The sequence below is a fragment of the Protopterus annectens genome, chromosome 2.part0 (genome assembly GCF_019279795.1).
Source record: "Protopterus annectens isolate FY-2018-M chromosome 2.part0, PAN1.0, whole genome shotgun sequence".
NCBI classification, from domain to species: domain Eukaryota; kingdom Metazoa; phylum Chordata; order Ceratodontiformes; family Protopteridae; genus Protopterus; species Protopterus annectens.
The window spans coordinates 1,633,047,387-1,633,068,478 of NC_056728.1; the positions used below are offsets into that span (position 1 = coordinate 1,633,047,387).

Sequence of the window (21,092 nt, forward strand, 5' to 3'; positions counted from 1 at the left end):
ATATGTGCGCGCGTACACATACACATCTGCACTGTCAGTCCCCTACTCACCCCCTACTGCGAACCCTCAGATAGGTGCACACTCTTCACACGATATGAGCATGCACGCACACACGCATGCATGCACACGCACACACACACGCACACACACACACAAACACACACACACACACACACACACACACACACACACACACACACACACACACACACACACACACACACACACACACTAAAATACCCCCTAGCACTGCAGCTCATCTGATGTTCCCTAACCTTGCCTGCAGTCTGATGTCTCCCATTTACTATAGTAGCAGGGAGCTGTCCTGTTCACTTGACTGTGTAACTCCTTTCCTGGAGTTATTTCTGGGGAAGAGAACATGACTCATTAGCATTTGTTGCTGCCAGTAATGCCTCATCAGCTTTTAGCTTGGCCATGGAGACAACCCAGCATGGTCATTCTATTGACCATGTAAACAAACTGTGGTGGGCATCTCACTGAATTGGAAAGAGTTACCTCAAGTGGTTAGCCACTTGTGTTAGGGCATACTGCTGGTGATAACCCTTTCTGAATCCCAGAGAATGTTTTTCTGCTCAACTCTTATAGGCCTATTTATGTTATGTTTTTGATAGAATCAAGTTTTCTACAAATCTTCTGCTGAATTTATAAGGAAGTAGTACTTGGAAGTGTAAATTATCTAAATTCTTGTTCACCCCATTTTCATTGCTTGTACCCTCGGGGGTGTATTGGTTGATTTAGTAGAGTATTGCTGCAATGTTTTTCAAAGAAGTAATAAGTGTTATTGTTGCATTTCAGACAAAGCATCAAGCAAAAAAGAAAGTGGTTTCCATTAAAGGTCAAGCCCAAGTAAGATCTGAGAGATGTACTGCTGAAACTGCACCAGTTTCTGTTTTTGAACCAGCAGAGCTAATTGTAAGTTGTTTTTATGTTCTGTTATTGAAAAAAAAAAACATAAGGAAAATGAAATGTTACATCTCATTACGCTGTTATTGTGGATAACTTAGGTTTAATGCACTAGACTTGACTCTCAACTTTGAACATTCACTAAGATGGACAGGAATGTGAAGTAGTGCCTTGTGTTTTTTGTAATAAAAACAGGGCTTCAGAGGAAATAAAACTTTTTTCAGGCTACCTTGAAAACATTTATTTTATAACTGTATTTGGAAAATAATCAGATTTTTTTTCAAGTCCGTCTGTAAATTATAGGATATTGCATTCTTCACTAAACATTTCTGTTTACTATGAAAGCTTCAGCAGACATGTGGTGTAATGGTTAAAATACAGTGTTTTTTTGTGTGTGTGTGTGTGTGTGTGTGTGTGTGTGTGTGTGTGCGTGTGTGTGTGTGTAGTCTCCCTTGCTCGTGGTCAGTTGTGAAATGGACATGTTTGCTTCGAATCAAGTAAGTTCACTGTCTAGCACGTCCCCAGTCACTGATCCTCATATGGAATCAATGATGTTGCTGTTTTTATTCATATGCAGCAGTGCTTCAATATATTTTTGGCTTTTCATTTTTCTCCACATTTGAGTGACAGCAAAGTTAGTATATTTAAGTAAGAGGATGACAGGGAGCTTTCTTCTTAGCAAAAAATACTTTAGTTTATTTCCCTTCAGTTAATGCTGGTTGTAGCTTCAACCACTGTTGATATAAAAAGTCATGGTAGAACCACATGTGCAACATTCTGCAGACCACGTCTTGCCTTTATTTTTACAAAGTAAGAACTCATCAAGTCATTTAACCAGAGCAAAGATTACAGATAACCCCCTAAAACAGTTTCCCTTAAATGCATCTTACTTTGTTTACAATAGCTAGCATTCAAAGGATGGAAGTTTAGATTAATGAGTGAGGTGCAAAAAGGATCACCAGCATGTATGGTTTATAACAGTTGGATCTTAATAAATACTTGGCATTTGACTTTGTATGTGAAATGTCTTCCACTGGTCCTTATATACCATTGTGTTTTTTTTTATAGAGGAAACCGCTTGTGGAACGTCATACAGGGGGTAATGCCAGCACTGTACATTTCACCAGCATCTCTCCTGCTCATATAGAAGACTGCCAAGTTAGTGGTGGTGACAGTGGGCAAGAGGATTCCATTGAAGTGCCAAACACACAAGAGGTAAGGTCTAAGCACACGTGGATTTTGACTGATAACACAGAAAAATGTTATAATAACATACATTATTATATTTTAATATTTTTAATGTTATGGATAGCATTGGAATACAGCAAGCTACATTGCATTAGATGAAGCCAAGCACATGTGAAAATTGTGTTTGTTGTGACAATGACAGATGTCCTTCTATTCCTCTGTTGTAGTATTCTTAACATGAGGGAGTTGCTTGCTGCAGTGACCCGATGTCTACCAGTATGCAAAAAACCTTTACTACTAGGGGTGTGTGGTACATCACATGTAGACTGCTGTCGGCCATAAAAGTGATGTACGCACACAGCCTCCTCAGAACTTCTTTGCTGCCAATCCAGACGCTTCACTCGTCCATTCTGTCTGCTTGCCGAAGTGGTTAGCATCTCAACATTTCAGATAGGTGCCCCGTTGGAGAATCATTTCTTTACCTTTTTCATTGTGACTAGGTTTAAAGACAACCACCAGCAGTGCCTTTTTTTGCCTCCTTTGTGCCTAAAACTTTGAGAAGTAGGTTAGCTTCCCTTTCCATTTACTTTGAGAATCAATGCCTGAAACTCCTCAAGAAGAGTGCTGTGGAGGGTTCTGCAGGGCTTGAGGCCAAGTCGCTTGTGAAGCGGAAGGCCAAGAAGCCTAGGCCTGAAACTTCTGCTGCACCTCTGGTGGTGGACGTCTCTCCCGAGGCAGTTGCTAGCCCAAAGAAATGCTCAGCCCTTATGTCCGATCCACAGACTGAGCCTGTAACAGAGGCCACCTTGCACCAGGATGATAGCACATCCTTGGACATAATACAGGCATCCAGTATGGATGTCTAGGAGGAGCCTAGACTCATGATCACTGAGGGCCCTTAGGGAAATCTCCCAAATTTTAGTTAGGGAGGACGTGATTTCACAGAAACCAGGCCTACATCAAGTCCACAACCCCTACATAGAGTGGAACTACATGCTACAAATAAACCAAAAACAAAGCATTTATCATCACCCTCTGATCCGCTTCAGGACTGGAAACATTTTGCAAAGGGTATTTTTAATGCCCTCATGTCTCTTAGGCTTCCTTCTGGGGCTTTAGTCCCGGCCACAGTCTGGGTTACGTCTCCACAGGAAAGGGTTAGGGAAGAGGCTTTTTCCAAGGAGGAAGAGTCTTCAGAGGATGACTCCATAGCTTACTCATCTCAGATCCCCTCCCCACCTGATCATGCTTCCCTGGAGGAGGACTCCAGCAGCACTGACTCTCCAATGGAAGAAATTACCTTTAGTGAGACCTTGGGTAAAATAAGGGAGCATTTCAAATGGGATAGCTGTCAGATGCCTGAGGTCCAAAGAAGGTACTATGAACTACTTCAGGTAGACACTCCTAGTCCTACAGCTGTTCCTCCAGTCCTACCAGCCTTCTTAGATGTTTTTGCATCTTCCAGTAAAGCCTATGACTCCCAGCCCCCTGCACCTACAGATTCTGTAAGGTGCCCAAGGACTATAAGTTCTTGTTCAAAGCCCCTTATGCTGACCCTTCTGTCATCACTGCGATTTCTGATAAGGTCTCTAGGTTGCTTCCCTCCACCACCCTGCTTCTCTCTGACAAAGGCAGCAGTCATATAGAGAGGTTAGGTAAAAAAGTATACACTTCTGCCACCCTCGCCGTTAGGGCTATAGTCTGACACACATGACTAAAAGTACCTTGGAATTATTGTCCCAATTTCAAAGATTATTTCTGATATGCCAGACTTGGAGAATAAATCTTTAGCAACATTCCAGATTGGAGCTTCCTCTCAAGTGGCCCGACACTCCATATAATGTAGTTACGATGCTGTGGAGGCTTCAGCTAGGGCAGCTGCCACAGGCTCAGTCTTTTGGAGATTTGCTTGGCTGAAGCTGCAACCTCTACCAGAGGACATTATATGCAAACTCTTTTTTTGCCCCCTTAGATATTTAAGCCCTGTTTGGCCCTGCAGCTGCAGAATTGCTTAAAACCTTACAGGAGAAGGGAAGAGAGATATAGGAACTGAAACACATCCTGGTCTCCCCTGTACCAAAACTCCAAAAGAACTATCTTTCTAAGCTAGTGTTTGTTAGAAGGTATTCACGGCCTCTTCCTGCTAAGTCAAAAAAAGTCTGACAAGAGACCTCAGCACTTTAGGACTCCACTACAGACCCTACCTCAAAAACAGTCCTTTCCAGACAGACCACGGTCCATCTGCCTATTTGGAACCCAAACACCCCTCCCTTTCCCTATGCCTTTCCCTCTTGGAAGAGCTTAACACAGGATGCCTTCGTGCTCTCCGTCATAAAAATGGGCTACTTCATGGTATGAAATTCTCTCCTGCCCTTCATGAGCATCCCTCAACCTCCCAGAGAACAACTGCCACATTTCCCAAAGGTGCTAAAAGACCTGATGGATTAAGGCACCATCCAACCAGTACCATCCCGACAAAGGGGAAAAGGGCTCTATTCAAGGATGTTTTTGGTACCAAGGAAAGAGAGCCCATGAAGACCCATCCTCGACCTCTCTTACTTCAACACCTTTCTGAAAGTGCCCACATTCAGAATGCTAACCTTGCAAACTCTTTTTCCCCTTATCATCCCACAAGCCTACATGGCTTCCATAAACATAAAGGATGCTTACCTACACATCCCCATTCATCCCAGTTACAGGAAGTTCGTAAGATTCTCTGTGGCATCCTGGCAGTTTTAATTATCTGCCTTGCCTTTTGTTCTCTCCACCATCCCAAGGATATTCATGAAATGTCTAGCCCCAGTAATTGCTTACTTCAGACTTCAAGGCATTCAGGTTCCCATACGTGGACAAATTCTCTTTCAGTCAGTCAGTCCAGGAGCACTGGAACTCAGTCTAAACTCTGCCATCTCCATCCTACAATCTCTGGGTTTCAAAATAAACTGCCAGAAATCTGCTATTTCCCCATCCCAGGACCAGATATTTCTGGGATGTAGGCTACGAACAGACCTTATGAAGGTCTCTCTCCCCATTCAGAAGGCTCAGGAAATCATTTCCTTTTTCCAAAGCCTCATCCCACTGACTCACATCACTGCCAGGACCTTTCTCAGAACCCCAGGCTTCATGGCATCCACCATCCCAATGCTTCCTCCGACAAAACTACACATGAAGAAACTACTGTGGTTCCTGAAATTAGTGTGGATGCAACATGCACACCCCTTAGAGTTCCCAGTTCTCCTTCTCCCTTGTCTGAAGAGGAATGTTACCTGGTGGATTCAACAGCTATCTACGAACCCAGGTCTCACACTCCATCCTTTACCACCTGTTCAGGAGATGTTCACAGACGCTTCAGAGACAGGATGGGGAGCACCTTTCAGCTCCATAAAAGTACGAGGGACCTGGTCCTCCTCTCAAAGCTGGGAGCACATTACTCTAAAAGAAATGAGGGCACTCCTGCTGGCTCTTCAGACCCCCGTCATCTCAAGCCGTCTAAAAGTTTACATAAACAACATGACTGTTCTGTGGTATGGAAACAAACAGGGGGAGACAAAGTCTTATTTCCTTTGCAGAGTAGCTCTGCAAGTCTGGGAGTTGGCTGTCAAACTTTAAAATCCTCTCCAGGCTGTGTATATCCCCTCCGGTTACAATGTTGAGGCAGACACATTGAGCAGGTCCGAAATACAGTCCCCGAACGGATGCTTCACAGGAAAGTGTTCCTGAACATTGTTCATAGGTGGGGTACTCCACAAATAGACCTTTTGTCTTCCCCATGAGCAGACAGCTTCCACGATTTTGTGCCAAAGATCCTCATCCTCTGGTCTGGAAGGTGGACGCCCTCAGCTTTTCATGGAAGGGGATATTTCTGTATGCATTCCCTCCCCTTCCTCTCATTCCAAAAGTTCTACTAAAGATTCAGCAGGACAAACCAGGAATTTTGATGGTGACCCCCTTTTGGCCAAGACAGCATTAGTTCCCCCTTGCTCCTGCATTTAGCCAAGGGCAGTCACCACATTTTTCCCCACAGAGTGGACTTTCTCACACAACACAAAGGAAGTCTAATCCATCCCCACTTGTCTACCCTTCAGCTGACGTTGTGGGTGATAGGGTCTTAATTTCTTTCAGACACCTTTTTTCAGAGGACGTGCTCAGGGTTCTGCAGGAGGTTAGGAAACCCAATACTAGAAAATCTTATTTATCCAAATGGAAGAGATTTTCAGTTTGGTGTCTTTCCCAAAACCAGGACCCACTGACATTGGAAGTTCCTCTGGTTCTCTCATACCTGTGCAAATTACTAGATGCTGGCTTAACTTACTCTTCAGTAAGCTATTTCTGCCTGTCTGCCTCTATCTCCTCCTTTAGCTTCTAGATTTTAGGCTAAACAATTTTTAAAAGGTGTCCTTCACATAAGACCCTCAGGAAACCTGTTGCACCTCCTGGGATCTTAAGTCTGCTCCTTTTGAGCCAGCAGCTTCTGCTTCCTTGAAATTTTGCTCCTGGAAAACTATTTTGCTGCTTGCACTAACCTCGGCCAGAAGGGTTTCTGAACAAAAGGCTCTAATGGCTTCCTCTCCTTTCTTGGTTTTCCACAAACGTTATTGTAGTGTCTCTCCACATCAACCCTACCTTTATGCCTAAAGTGGTAAATGAGTTATTTCTTATCCATTCTATCCATTTACATACCTTCTTCCCCACTCCACAGAACTCTGCGTAGAGGATTTTGCACATCTTGGATGTGCACAGACAGCTTAGGTTCTATTTTCAGAAAAACAAAGGATGTCATGTTGTCCTATCTTGCCTTCATTATTGCTGGTTGGATTCGGAGCCGAATCTCGGCTCCAACTCGGCCGCATACCAAAGCTTGATAGCTTCAACTGGCTCGAGGCTATAACCTATCCCATGATGCTTAGTGGCTGTTCTCCAGATCTCGTTTGCCACTTGAAGCATCGGGATTGTTTTCGCTGGCTCAGGCTAGTAATTTCTTTTATTATATACCTTTTACTATATTTCCTCTCAAAATCTTCATATTAGACTCTGTTATACCTTCCCAAGCCAAGTAGAGTGCTTGTGTGTGTGTGTGTGTGTGTGTGTGTGTGTGTGTGTGTGTGTGTGTGTGTGTGTGTGTGTGTGTGTGTGTGTGCGTGTGTGTGTGTGTGTGTGTGTGTGTGTGTTGTAATTACTTGGATGTGTCTTCAGTTGCTCTCTTTAGCCCCTTGTTTTTTCTCTTATTCCCCTTAAAGAATCCGTTTAAATTAGAGGATTTTTTTCTATTTAGCCCCTTTCTTCCTTCAGGGCTTCTCTCCCTTTTTAATAAGGAGTCACCGTTTAAGTTAGAGGCATCTCCTCAGGTTGGAGGAGACTGTCGTTTAGCTTAGAGACTTCTCCTCCTCCCATTGCTTTCCTTTCCTTAAAAAAAAAACACTCTTTCTACTTGCCTTTTTTTCTGTTGCAGTTATTGTAGTTACTGTTAGCTGGTATTGCTGCTACTGTTGTTGTTTTTGGTTTAAAGATGTCTAAAGAACCTGTTAAGGAGTCAAGACAATCTGGTCTTAAAAAGTATGATTCATGCACCCAGAAAAATGTCTCTAGTTAGACAGACACACAAGTTGTGTGTATTGTCTAGGAGCAGTCCATCTTCAGGACTCTTGCTCCATTTGTCATGGCTTTAGTGCAAGACTTTTACAGGAGAGGAAAAACAAACTCATTATGAGGGGTTTGTTGAAAGGCTGTTTTGAAGAAAGTAATCAGGCCTCAAAAACGGATAAGACAAAAAAGTTGGCTCTGGTGTCTGAGCCATCAATCAGTCAAAAAGATACTGTAACTTCGGATCCAAAGGTTCTCAGTTCAACAAATCTGGCCCTGTCTCGGTTCCATCTGAGTCTTTGGAACCATTGCAGAGCCGAAAAAGGTGTCGGTTGTCGTCATTGGAGCCAATACACTCTGTGCCCCAATCTCCTCTGTTAGTCTGTAGCAGGTAGACACAGGTCATCGATGCATTCCTCTCGGTCCTCCAGCTTATCGGACAATGACGTGGAGTGGGTGGTGAAGAGGTTGTTGCGGACATGGGCCTTAGCAGAAATTCTTTCAAGCCCAGCCCATCAGATCGTGGAGCCGACGACTGTATCTCAGATACCATCAATGCCTCTTCTGAATCGATCGAGTTCAGAGCCAGAGTGTCAGGAAGTCGTTGTGCTGGAAACGGCGGAGCCAGTAATCACTCACGATGTCTTGGCTCAGTCTGCTTCGATCACGTCGATGCTGTTTTCTATCGAGGGATCTGGGAGCCAACACTCCCTGGTCGGCTCCGGGGGGAGAGTCGAATTGGACTCTTGACGGAGCCGATTCTCCCACTCGGCACTTCGGCTCAGGTGAGCTCGGCTCCCACATCAGCTTTGGAGCCACCCTCCTCGGTGACTGGGAGATCTTGCAATCCTTTGGGACTGGAGTCTCTCTCGTCCCAGGACCACTGTGCCTTTGAGGTGATGCGGAGTGTGCACTCCACTTAGTCTGCTCCACCTTCGGCTCCAGCCACTCTTCTCCCTAAAGGGCCAGCGTCTTCTGCTTTATCATCCCTCCATCAGCCCCAGAGTAGAGAGTCAGTGCCCCAGAAAACCCCAATGGGTGGAACCTCCTCTTCTGACACCTCCCCGGAACATCCCCCCCCAAGGAGGTCCCTTGGAAGAAACAGTGTAAGAGGAAGTACATAGACTTCCCTGAGTCTGTCACCTCTGATACCAACTTAGAGGCTTTGGAAGGGTCCCCACGGGTGCCCTCTGAAGATGTCTCCTTTTCAGACATCCTTGAGATCCTTAAGCGAGGGGCGGCTGGAAATCCCTCTCCCCTTCTGAGGATGAGTTTGTATACCTGAAGGCATTTGGCTCTTGCCCCACCACTTCTTGGGTGTCTCCGCCCTTCAACCCTCTCTTGGGTGTTGTGGGTTGGAAGGTGTGGGACTCTCCCGAGTCAGTGGACCCTGTTCTGAAGAGGCCAAATAAATTCATTATGGCCCCAGAGGATAGACAATATTTAACAAAGGGGGTTGTAGTAGATGCGATGGTGGTGGCAGTGGCCACAAAGGAGGAGTTAGCTGAAACGTCTGCATCTGTCCATCCAGTGGATAAGGAGTTTCATATGATGGACAGATATGGGAAGTGTATGTTCTCCTCAGCGGCCTTTACCTTACAATCACTGAATTACTTATCACATTTTACCCGACTCCAGAGCGATCTCCTGAAAGAGCTGGGAGATACCCTACAAGGTGCTACAGTCCAGGGTTTATCCGATAAGATAAAGTCCCAGCTTGCAACCTTAACTTCTGTCACAAACTCTTCCATGCGCCTCATTTCCTGTGCAGCCGATGGTGTGAGCAGGGCTGCAGACACAGGAATAGCTCTTAGGAGACATTCCTGGATGCGCCTTTGCGAGTTTGCTGAACCCTTCAGATCGTCCTTTATTGATGCCCCGTTTGATGGCTCATCCTTGCTCGGGCCAAAAGTAAAACAGACTCTCACCAGGAGCCAGCAGGATGGCAAGACTCTATCTGACATTGGAGTCCATTTTTTTCTGCCTCTACCAGACCATATCCTAAAGGTCAAAAGAGTGGAAAAATGTGATTCCAGAAGTCCAAAGGAGCCTTGCCGGATGTTCGTGGTGATCCTTCCCCCAGGGGCAGAGGTGGAATAACAATGGAAGACACTGTCCATGCGGTGGGGGGGGGGGCGGGTCCAGAGAACCAGGGTGACAGAGATACGTTCCCCGGTTGGCCCTTCCAGTGCTCCTGAAAGGAGGCTTGATTGTCCACCTCTAGAGGCAGTTGGTGGAAGAATATCTGTGTACCCAGAAGCCTGGTTGAAATTGACTCTAGACAAATGGGTACAGTCCAATATATCCAGGGGATACAGTATTCCTTTCCACTGCCCGCCTCGTCCGTACATTCCACGCAGTCAAAGGGATCAAGCAACACTAGAAATTCAAAGGTTGCTAGAAAAAAAGAGTCATCCACGAAGTCCCCGCAGACCAGATCGGATCCAGAATTTACTCAAGGTTCTTTTTAGTTCCACAAAAGACAGGGGACTGGAGACCAGTACTGGATCTCAGCAGACTAAACAAGTCGGTAAGGAAGGCAAAGTTCCAGATGGTAACACTGCAATCTATACTCCCTTTTCTGGGACAAGACAATTGGACATGCTCTTTAGATCTTCAGGACGCGTACTACCACATAAAGATGGACAGGCGCTCCAGAAGGTTTCTACGCTTCCGGCTGGGAGCCAGTCATTACCAGTTCAGAGCTCTGCCCTTTGGTCTCACTACAGCCCCCAGAGTATTTACCAAATGCATGGCAGTAGTCATGGCTCATCTGAGATGTCAAGGATTCCCGGTGTTTCCATATTTAGATGACTGGCTCCTGACTGCCACCACCAAGCACCTACTAATCAGAGCCAGGGACTTCACCATCCATCTCGGCTCAGATCTAGGCATTACAGTAAATACAGAAAAATATGCCTTGTTGCCGTCACAGCATATTACTTTTATAAGATGCAGATTTAAACACAAATGATATGGTAGCAAAATTGCCTCAAGACAGAATACAAACACTGCACAGTCAAGCATCTATTCTAATCAAAAAGAAAAAGGTGCCAGCAAAATTTGTCCTCAAGGTCCTAGACTCAATGGCAGCAGCGATAACACTAGTCCCACAGGCATGACTACACATACAGATATTACAGTGGCTACTCTTCACTCAATGGTCCATACAGGAGTTACCCATATCTCACAAGATTCTCATTATGGATGCCTGCAAGAGAGACCTACTTTGGTGGCTTCAGTTCACTCAGGTAACAATGGGCAGACCATTCGTACTTCTCCAACCTGTCGCTACAGTAACCATGGATGCATCCCAGATAGGGTGTTGGGGCATTATCTAGGACAGACTGTCCAAGGAGTTTGGAAAGATCACCAGTACCATTTGCACATCAATGTCTTAGAGCTGAGAGTGGTGCTTCTGGCGTTGCAAGCATTTCAGAACTCTCTTCCCATGGGGACTATTGCAATTCAGACAGACAATGTGTCGGTGGTATGGTACATCAACAAACAGGGGGGAACCAGATCCTATCCCATATATTAAGAGGCCCAGAGAGTTTGGCAATGGGCAGTTTCTTTTCAGCACTTTCTGAAGGCAATGCACATCCCGGGAAAATCCAGCATAGTAGCATACAGGCTAAGCAGAGCAATTCTCATGCCTCACGAGTGGTCCCTAAGTCAGGAGGGACCAGCCTTGTTACGACCTTTTTGCCTCTCCATTCAGTGCCAAATGCAGCAACTACTCTGCCCTCATTTCCCCTCCGGGAGAGTCACCGAGGGATGCAGTCATCCACGATTGGCCCCCATTTCCTTTGATTCCAAAGGTTATTCAGAAAACCAAGTCATTGAGTCACAGTTTAATTCTCATTGATCCTTATTGGCCTCATCAGATTTGGTTCCCCTTCGTTTGGCCCCACCTTCAGGAGGACCCATAGATCCTGGACCCAGTGCCGGATCTTCTGACGCATCAGTCAGGAATGCTCCATCCTGCTCTTCATAGCCTCAAGCTGACGGCTTGGTTACTCCACTTCCAATCTTAGCCAGGCTTCAAGAATTATCCCCTGCAGTATGTCACATCCTGGTTTCCTCACACAAAGAGACGACTAGGAAACTTTACACAAGCAAATGGAAGAGGTTATCTTGTTGGGTGGCCAAAAAAAATATAGATCCCTTTACAGCCCCTATACCTTCAATTTTAGAATTTCTAACAGATGTCTTTAATCAAGGAGCAGCAGCGGCCACTATTCGAGTACAATTAGCCGCTATATGAAATTATCATATGGGAGACCTCAGAGCCAATGTAATGTCCCATAGATTATGCAAAGCTTTCCTCAGGGGTACCTTTCTGTTAAGACCACCCTTAAGAGAACCTCCTCCCCCATGGGATCTAAATTTAGTATTATCATCTCTGATCCTTCCTCCCTTCAAACCAGTTTCCTCTTGTGCACTAGAAGTTTTATCTTGGAAAACAATCTTTCCAAGAGCAATTACTTCAGCTAGGAGAGTTTCAGAATTGCAGGCTTTGTCTATCCGTCCTCCATATTTAATTTTCCACAAAGATAGAGTTTCCCTCAAAACAAATCCTTCCTTCTTACCAAAAGTTTGTTCTGAAGCAAATTTAAACCAATCTATAGAATTGCCTGTGTTTTTTCCTAACTATGGCAACAAGGCAGAATATAAGCTTCACCAACTGGATGTGCATAGATAGTTGTGTTTTTACTTGCACAGGACCAAAGATGTCAGAAAGTCAGAGCAGTTGTTTGTTTCCTATGCAGAAAACCAAAAAGGACTGGCAGTCTCAAAAGTTACCTTGTCCAAATGGCTTACTGAGACCATCATTTATGTCTACAATTCTCATAATAAAGAACCGCCAGGGAGAATAAAAGGACATTCAACTAGAGCGGTGTCTACCTCCATTGTCTTAAAATTCAGACTTCCATTGGATTCATTTTGAGCTGCTACTACATGGGTTAATCCTCACACCTTTATCTCTCATTACAAAGTAGATGTGGCCTCCCAGAACAGGGCATCCTTTGGTTCCACTGTCCTGAAGAGTTTATTCCCTTGAGCCACCCAAGAAAAAGGTGCTGGAGACTCTGCCCCAACCAGCAAGAAATGAAGGCGAGCTAGGACAACATAACATAAAGAAGTTATGTACTCACCATAACTTTCCATGTTTGTTGTCAAGTATCTCACCTTCATTCTTGCATCCCACCCATCCATCACCCCCCCTGGAGGATCTAAAGGCATTTAAAATTGGCAGATATGGTCTGATTCCCTTCTTGCCTCTTTACCCCTATAACTAGTATATTTCAAAATGTTCCTTTCTGTATGTTAGCATACTCTAAGGAGTACTCTCTCAAACGAGGTCTGGGGAACAGCCGCTAAGCATCATGGGATTGTAATCTCGAGCCAGTTGAAGCTCTCAAGCTTTGGTATGCAGCTGAGTCGGAGCCGAGGTTTGGCTCTGAACCTAACCAGCAAGAATGAAGGCAAGATACTGGACAACAGACTTGGAACTTTATGGTGAGTACATAACTTCTTTATATTGGGAAATCGGGCCAGTTATTTGTCTCATTCCACCCTAGAGCTTTAGGGCTCCCTGTCTCTAAACAGACTTTCCAGCTGGATCTCTAAATCTATATCCTTCTGCTATGAGCACCATGGAAAGAGATTCCCTTCTTCTGTTAATGCACACTCTACCAAGGCTGTTGCTTCCTCTCGTGCCCTCTTCAAAGGAATGGACACTAACTCCATTCTGGAGGCAGCCATCAGGACTTCAGTCCATACCTTCACCAGACATTAAAATTGGACATTTCCAAATCTAGGGCATGGTTTGCAAGAGCTATTCTCCATGGCTTCATGGAGAGGTCTTCTGCCCGTACCTTTTCCCTTTCCTCATGAGCTTTGGTATTCTCCCTCATGTTAAGAGTACTGCAACAGAGGAACAGAAAGACATAGATTAGTTGTGTAAAATCTTACCACAACAATAGATGTCCTTCTCCAACCATCCCTCCCTCCCTCCTTCCCCCTGACTTTGTTCTTCCTTGGATGTACTTAACCTACATACTCCCTTAGACGAGTGTTCCTCCTGGGCACACATTTCTGAGGAGGGTGCATGCGTACATCACTTTTATGGCCAACGTCCGACAGCAGCCTACCTGCAATGTACCATGCACCCCCAGTAGTAAAAGTCTTTTGTATATTGGTCGACGTCTGGTCATCACAGCAGGCAACTCCCTCTTGTTAAGAATACTGTAACAGAGAAAAGAAGGACATCTATCGTTTTGGTAAAATTTTACACAACTAATCATTATAGTACTTTAAGAAATACAATTTTGTTGGTAACAATAAGCCAAGATATAAGTAGCTAGTGCACATACACACACACGCGCGCACACACACACACACGTGCGCGCGCGAGTGCACGCACTCACAATCTGTTGACTCTCATCATCTTCTTTCGGCTGTTCCTGTTAGGGGTCACCACCGCGGATCATCTATTTCCATTTCTTCCTGTCCTTTGCATCTTGCTCTGCCACACCAACCACCTGCATGTCCTCTCTCACCACATCCATTAACCTTATCTTAGGCCTTCCTCTTTTCCTGTTACCTGGTAGCTTCATCCTTAGCATCTTTTTCCCAATATACTCAGCATCCCTCCTCAGCATATGTCCAAACCAACGTAATCTTGCCTCTGACTTTGTCTCCAAACCTTCCAACCTGGGCTGACCCTCTAATATACTTATTCCTAATCCTGTCCACCCTCGTCACACACAGTGCAAAGCTTAACATCTTTAACTCTGCCACATCCAGCTCAAACCCCTGCCTTTTTGTCAATGCCATTGTCTCCAACCCATGTAACATAGCTGGTCTCACTACCCTCTTGCAGACCTTCCCTTTCACTCTTACTGGTACTCATCTGTCACAAATCACTCCTGACACTCTTCTCCACCCACTCCATCCTGCCTGTGCTCTCTTCTTCACCTCTCTTCACACTCACCGTTACTCTGAACTATTGATCCCAAGTATTTAAACTCATCCACCTTCACCACCTCTACTCTTTGCATCCTCACCATTCCTCTAGCCTCCCTCTCATTCACACACATTTATTTATTTATTTGCATTTGTTAACCGGGTTGGTCCAGCTGGGTAAGAATTACCCTTTTTCAGTGGAGACCCGAGGGGAAAAGCCCCAAACAGACATACAAATACATACGAATAGAGACGAATTAACAATATTACAGAGGAAAACAATATTATGGGTACAATGGATAAGAAAAACAAACAATGAAAGTTTGAGAATATGAGTAAGGTAGGCCAGAGGCATGCATGCAAAAAATTTATGAAAAGGTGTTCTGAGCAAGATCTCTGAAATAAGTTAAAGTACGCAAAGAAATGATGATTTAGGTGTGGAGTTAGTAGTGTGGGAGTTTTAGGTGGGAGCATGTGAAGGGCATTCCCATTTGGAGGAGAGATGGGAGAGAAGCATGGATTTGAAATTGTTGTGGTTAGGTATATTACGTAGTGGTGTGGGGAGATTGTTCCATAGTTTGGCTATAGTGTGGGATAGTAGTAGTTTACCAGTTTGGTGGATGGGTTTGTGTACATGCAGGAGGTTTTGGCCTGTGGATCTCAGGGTACGGGTAGGTGTGTAGGGTGTTAGTCCTGCTGACCTTCATTCCTCTTCTCTCTAGAGCATATCTCCATCTCTCCAGGGTCACCCCCACCTGTTCCCTACTCTCATTACAGATCTCAATATCATCTGCAAACATCATAGTCCATGGGGACTCCTGTCTGATCTCATCTGTTAACCTGTCCATCACCATTGCAAATAAGAAAGGGCTCAGAGCTGATCCTTGATGTAATCCCACCTCCACCTTACATGCATCCGTCACTCCCACCGCAGACGTCACTGCTGTCACACTACCCTCGTACATATCCTGTACCACTCTTACATACTTCTCTGACACTCCCGACTTCTCATACAATACCACAACTCCTCTCTAGGCACCCTGTCATATGCTTTCTCTAAGTCTACAAAAACACAATGCAACTCCTTCTGACCTTCTCTGTACTTGTACATCAACACTCTCAGAGCAAACATCACATCTGTAGTGCTCTTTCCTGGCATGAAACCATACTGCTGATCACCAATCATCACGTCCGTTCTTAACCTAGCTTCCACTACTCTTTCCCATAACTTCATGCTGTGACTGATCAATTTAATCCCTCTGTAGTTACTACAGCTCTGCACATCACCCTTATTCTTAAAAATCGGTACCAAAACACTTTTTCTCCATTCCTCAGGCATCCTCTCACTTTCCAAGATTTCATTAAACAATCTGGTTAAAAACTCCACTGCCATTTCACCTAAACACCTCCATGCTTCCACAGGTATGTCATCTGGACCAACAGCCTTTCCATTCTTCATCCTCTTCATAGCTATCCTTACTTCCTCCTTGCTAATCCATTGCACTTCATGATTCACTATCCCCACATCATCCAACTTTCTCTCCCTCTCATTCTCTTCATTCATCAACCCCTCAAAGTACTCCTTCCATCTGCTCAACACACTCCCCTCGCTTGTAAGTATGTTTCTCTCATTATCTTTTATCACCTTTACCTGCTGCACATCTCTGTCTAGCCAATAGACTACAGGTCCTTTTCTCCCTCCTTAGTGTCCAACCTTTCATACAACTCTTCATATGCCTTATCCTTAGCCTTCGCCACCTCTCTCTTTGCCATACACCTCATCTCCTTATACTCCTGTCTAGTTTCTTCAACTCTCTGACAATCCCACTTTTTCTTTGCTAACCTCTTTCTCTGTATACTCTCCTGTACTTCCTCATTCCACCACCATGTCTCCTTGTCATCCTTCCTGTGTAATTTCTACAAACCACTCAACTACCATATTTGTACACAAGCCTTATAAGCATTGTATATTTTCTCTTATGCAGTTTCTTTGCTAATATTACTTTTCTTGTTTTGGATGTTTGTTCCCCTTCTGTAAGATTGTATATTTATGAGTTTAAAAATGATCATGTGCCTGGACACAAGCATAAGGAAATACATGTATGAAGAATTCATAGTAGACTTTACCACTATGTCTCTTCAGCATTTTTTCAGGGGCTTTGTATACCAGATATTTTTTAAAGTATAGGCTAAACCATGCCAGGCAGCCATCCAGCCGAATCGATAAGATCATGTAAAGAATCATTTAAAGTTGATGCATGATGATGTATCTTAATAAAGCAGGTTATGTGATATCTGGACAAACCTCTATCACTGGTCCAGCTACAGAATCATCTTTCCGAATGTTAGAACATTTGGGAGATGGGCCATGTAATACTGACAGCAATTAAGAGAATGAAAGTTGTACACTTTCAAGGACCCATGGTAAAGAAGCTGTAAATGGGGAAAGGTAACACATCAAAGATGGGAACTACAGTGACAGGATGAACTACCTTTCCAAAACCCAGTTTGTATTTCTGTGTGAGTAGTGACATACTGTTAATTATCTCCATATTTGCTAACTATTTCTACTACTTCTTAGTGAGGGTCTTCTTTTTGCAAGTATACTGTACCCTTATGAGCACTACGGTGGTGGTGCTGCGGTAGCTTTGTCGCCTCACAGTAAGACATTGTCCTGTTCGATTCTCAGCTAGAGCTTCTTCTGTGTGGAGACATGCGTGAATGAGCGTACCTTCGTTGAAGGTTGTGCGTCAGGGCCGGCAACTCGGCATGTAAAAATGTACTGCCAGTCATTAGCGGACCGGAGTTCTGCTGTGGCGACCCCAAACCGGGAAAAGCCAAAAGATACAACTTTACCCTTATGAGCATAACTCTGCTGCCTGAATCTAATAATCTTTGCAACCCCTTGCTGTCTATTAAGACACTACATTTAGTTTGCAGTAGTACAGTACCAGAACGCTGACTCAACTCTTTTGGTAGGCAGATTATTTGCTTCGCAAAGTCAACATCATTAGCAGTATGCTTTCACTGGTTACAGTATTCAGTGGTTGAATGGTGTTATTATTGCTAATACAAAATCTACTTGTATGACTCCTTTCCTGTACATACGTATATATATGTATAAATATAAATATGATTATAAGCGGAGTATGTAGTTGATACTTTTAGTTTATCAGAATCTGACACAGGCTTTCATATAACTTTACACTGTCAAGTTTTAAACATATCATTGTGTAACAGTCTTAACAACAGAATGTTCAGTGTCCTTAATGTCAATTTGAATTGCCCATATTCTTAAAGGGGCAGGCAAAACCCTTTTAAATTTTCCAGTGGCTAAGTTGTTTGTCATTTTACTCCTACTATATTGACCCATACAATCTTATGTCTCAAGTACGTGCCTCATTTAACTTACTTGAAATCTTTTGTTATGTTAGGACAAAATGTCCAGTTGCAAAACTTTTGAGTTTGTGCCTCAGAAGAAACTCCAGCTGAAGCTAAATACCTTTTTAACTTGTCATTCTGCCATTCAATCATATCCGTATCCAGGTAAGCCTTTAAATGCATGTTGGTTGACTGGGCTGAGAGGATTCTAGCCCTGTCACTCAGGTCCCATCCTTCCTGGTGGGTATACCATACAAAATTCATGAGGTATGTCTCAAGGTCTTTTTCTCTTGTTATTTGACATGGAAGTCATCACCATTCCCTCAGTTACTTGGAGCAGTAGACTGCACCAGTTGCTTGGCAGTCATCATCTTGGCACAGTAAGAAGTACATAATGTACTCCACATGAAAATTCAAACCCAAACCCCAGGGTTGCTATCTGTCTAGCTTGGAAAAATATTACTCATATAATTGTCTTTCAGACAGCAAAAGGTATAGGTCAGGATCCCTTTTTTAGCAATTTTTTATTGAATTTCCATAATAACAAATCATCCAATATAAACACAAAAACTTAGTGTAAGAACAGTATATCTAAATATTAGTTATTGCCTCATTATTCACCCTTATTTTCTAATGATATATTTAACTTTTTCCAGTATTTAAAGCCAGGAATACTTTTCTTACGTTTTAGTTTCATATATCTCATTTCTGTCTGATAAAGAAACTCCAAAAGGTAATGCAAGAAGCTTATTGTTCTAGTTTTTAGTATTGTTCCTTAGTGTTGTCAGAAGTCCCCATACCAGTGGATATTGAGATTTATTGATAATCCGGGAATTGACATATTGATCAGAATTGACAATCCAATCAGTTTGCTTTTGCCCATTCGTAATGTAGTAAAGGTTTTGGACATCTTTCCAAAATACGTCATTTATTAGTCATAAAATGTATGCTGCCAGTCTGCTTTAATATTTTCATTACATCTCCAACAATTTACATCTTTAACTCTGAACATATTTTATCTTAAACTGTGATGTAAACACACAGTGTAAGTATTTCCATGTGAAGACATTCAGTGCAAACTGGATGTTGTTATTTTAATGGACATCAAGATTAACGGTTTATTTTTATCACTCTCAACCTTTTTAAATTCATTCTTATTCAGAAAAATCTAATATACCTAACATTTACTTGATAGGAGTAAATATATTTATGATCAGCTTATATAGGTTCATAGGAGGTTACTAGGCTACTGGCCCTAAGGCCTTTAGAAGCCTAGCAGTGAAAAACCCAAGTACCCTTCTTAACCATAGTTAGCTGGTCATTGTTAGCGGAGTGATTTTGTGATCAGCACAAACTGCCCCTGTTTATGAGGGACATAGGTGCCACCCCTGGGGTGAATTTGCAATCACCCATCCAGTTGTCAAGGTTGTGCTTGAATAGGGTCATTGAGTAGCTTTGCTTCACATGGAGTGGGAGCTTATTCCAGAGGAGTGGCAATTGCTGGGAGATCAATCTGTCTCTCCAGTATGTTCTGTTTTTGTCACAGGTTAGGTTGAGATCTCTGGAGAGGGTTCTTCTTCCATTTGATTTGCAGATGTGCAGCATTTCCATTGGAGCAGGGTCCGAGACTGCTCTACTGCCAAGCACATGTCACCTTTCAGCAGCCTATATGATGTAGAGTACAGTGACAGGGCTTTCGGTCTTTCCATGTATGTCATGTTTTGGAGGTCCTGGATTCTGTTGGTCAGAAACCTCTGTGGTCTCTCTAGTTGCTGCAGATGTCTGGTGAGGTACATACAGAAGGGAGCATTGTACTCCGTTAGCACTATACGAGACATATATAGATGCATGGAATCAAGAATACCTGACAGGACAAAATCTAACTCTGCAAAGAAGAGTAAACCTGTCTGGTGGACATCTGCAATAAATAAACTGTATAACAAAAGGAAAATATTGCTGTCCAGAACCAAGAAGGAGCAGGTTCCCAATTGGAAGCAATCTCTCCTTAGCCTGAACAAGCAAATAAGAGCACTAGTGAAATCCTGTAAAGCCAACTTCAAGTCTGAATTGGCCACATATACTAGAGACAATTACAAGGCCTTCTTCACATATGTCCGCAATCTCAAAGGAAGCACCCAGGTCTGTTCAGAACTGGTGGTCAAGGATGCCACATACACAAATGCTGTAGATATAGCCAACCTACTGGCCGACAGATTCATTGAAAACTTCACACCTCTGTCCCCTCATCAGTAAATCATGACATCCTCAGTACCTGCCCCCTCCCCTTATCTCTAGGGAACAGGTCATCACTGCCCTCTCAAAGGCAAAATATACAGTCTCTATCGGACCTGACAACCAGGCTGCATCTTACATGAACTCAGGCATGAACTTGCAGCACCATTAGGCACCCTATTCAACCAATGCCTGAGTACCGGCTTTGTCCCAGCCCAGTGGAGGGCAGCCACTGTCATCCCTTTACACAAAGATGGAGCATCCACTGATCCTGCAAATTATAGACCCATCAGCCTAACTAGCCTGATCTGCAAGGCCATGGAGCGGATTATTGTAGACCTCATTAACAGGGACATTGGCAACCTCCAAATACTCAACCCCACACAGTTTGGCTTTGTCAAGGGGAGGTCATGTCTGTTAAATCTAGTTGACTTCTTTGAGACAGTCACCAAAGCCATGGACGAGGGGAAGATGGTGCACACTGCCTACCTTGACCTGGCCAAGGCCTTCAACAGTATTCCCCACTCGGGCATAGTAGACAAACTCTCTCAAATAGGCATCAATCCATATGTTATCAGATGGGTAGCAAACTGGCTTGGTGATAGAACCCACCTAATCAAATTAGGGAAGCCACCACAAGCCGTAGACCCACAATGAGCGGCGTACCCCAGGGATCGGACTTGGGGTCTCTGTTTTTCGGGATATACTTCTCTGAGGTGCAGGCCAAAACCAGTGGGCTATGGCTGACCAAGTTTGCAGATAACTGCAAGCTGGGAGCGGTCATCAATTCCCCAAGTGATATGGACGTCCTCCAA

General features: G+C 43.9%; 1 protein-coding gene across 2 annotated transcripts in view; it reads left to right on the top strand.

Moving 5' to 3' along the window:
* Window positions 1–21,092, top strand: part of CEP44 (centrosomal protein 44) — a 744,696-nt gene that overhangs the window by 503,724 nt on the left and 219,880 nt on the right. For both annotated transcript variants that reach the window (XM_044061707.1, XM_044061708.1), the window contains exons 5-6: window positions 817–933; window positions 1,993–2,139. In XM_044061707.1, coding sequence (XP_043917642.1) covers window positions 817–933; window positions 1,993–2,139 — 264 coding nt within the window. The remainder of the gene's footprint in view (window positions 1–816; window positions 934–1,992; window positions 2,140–21,092) is intronic.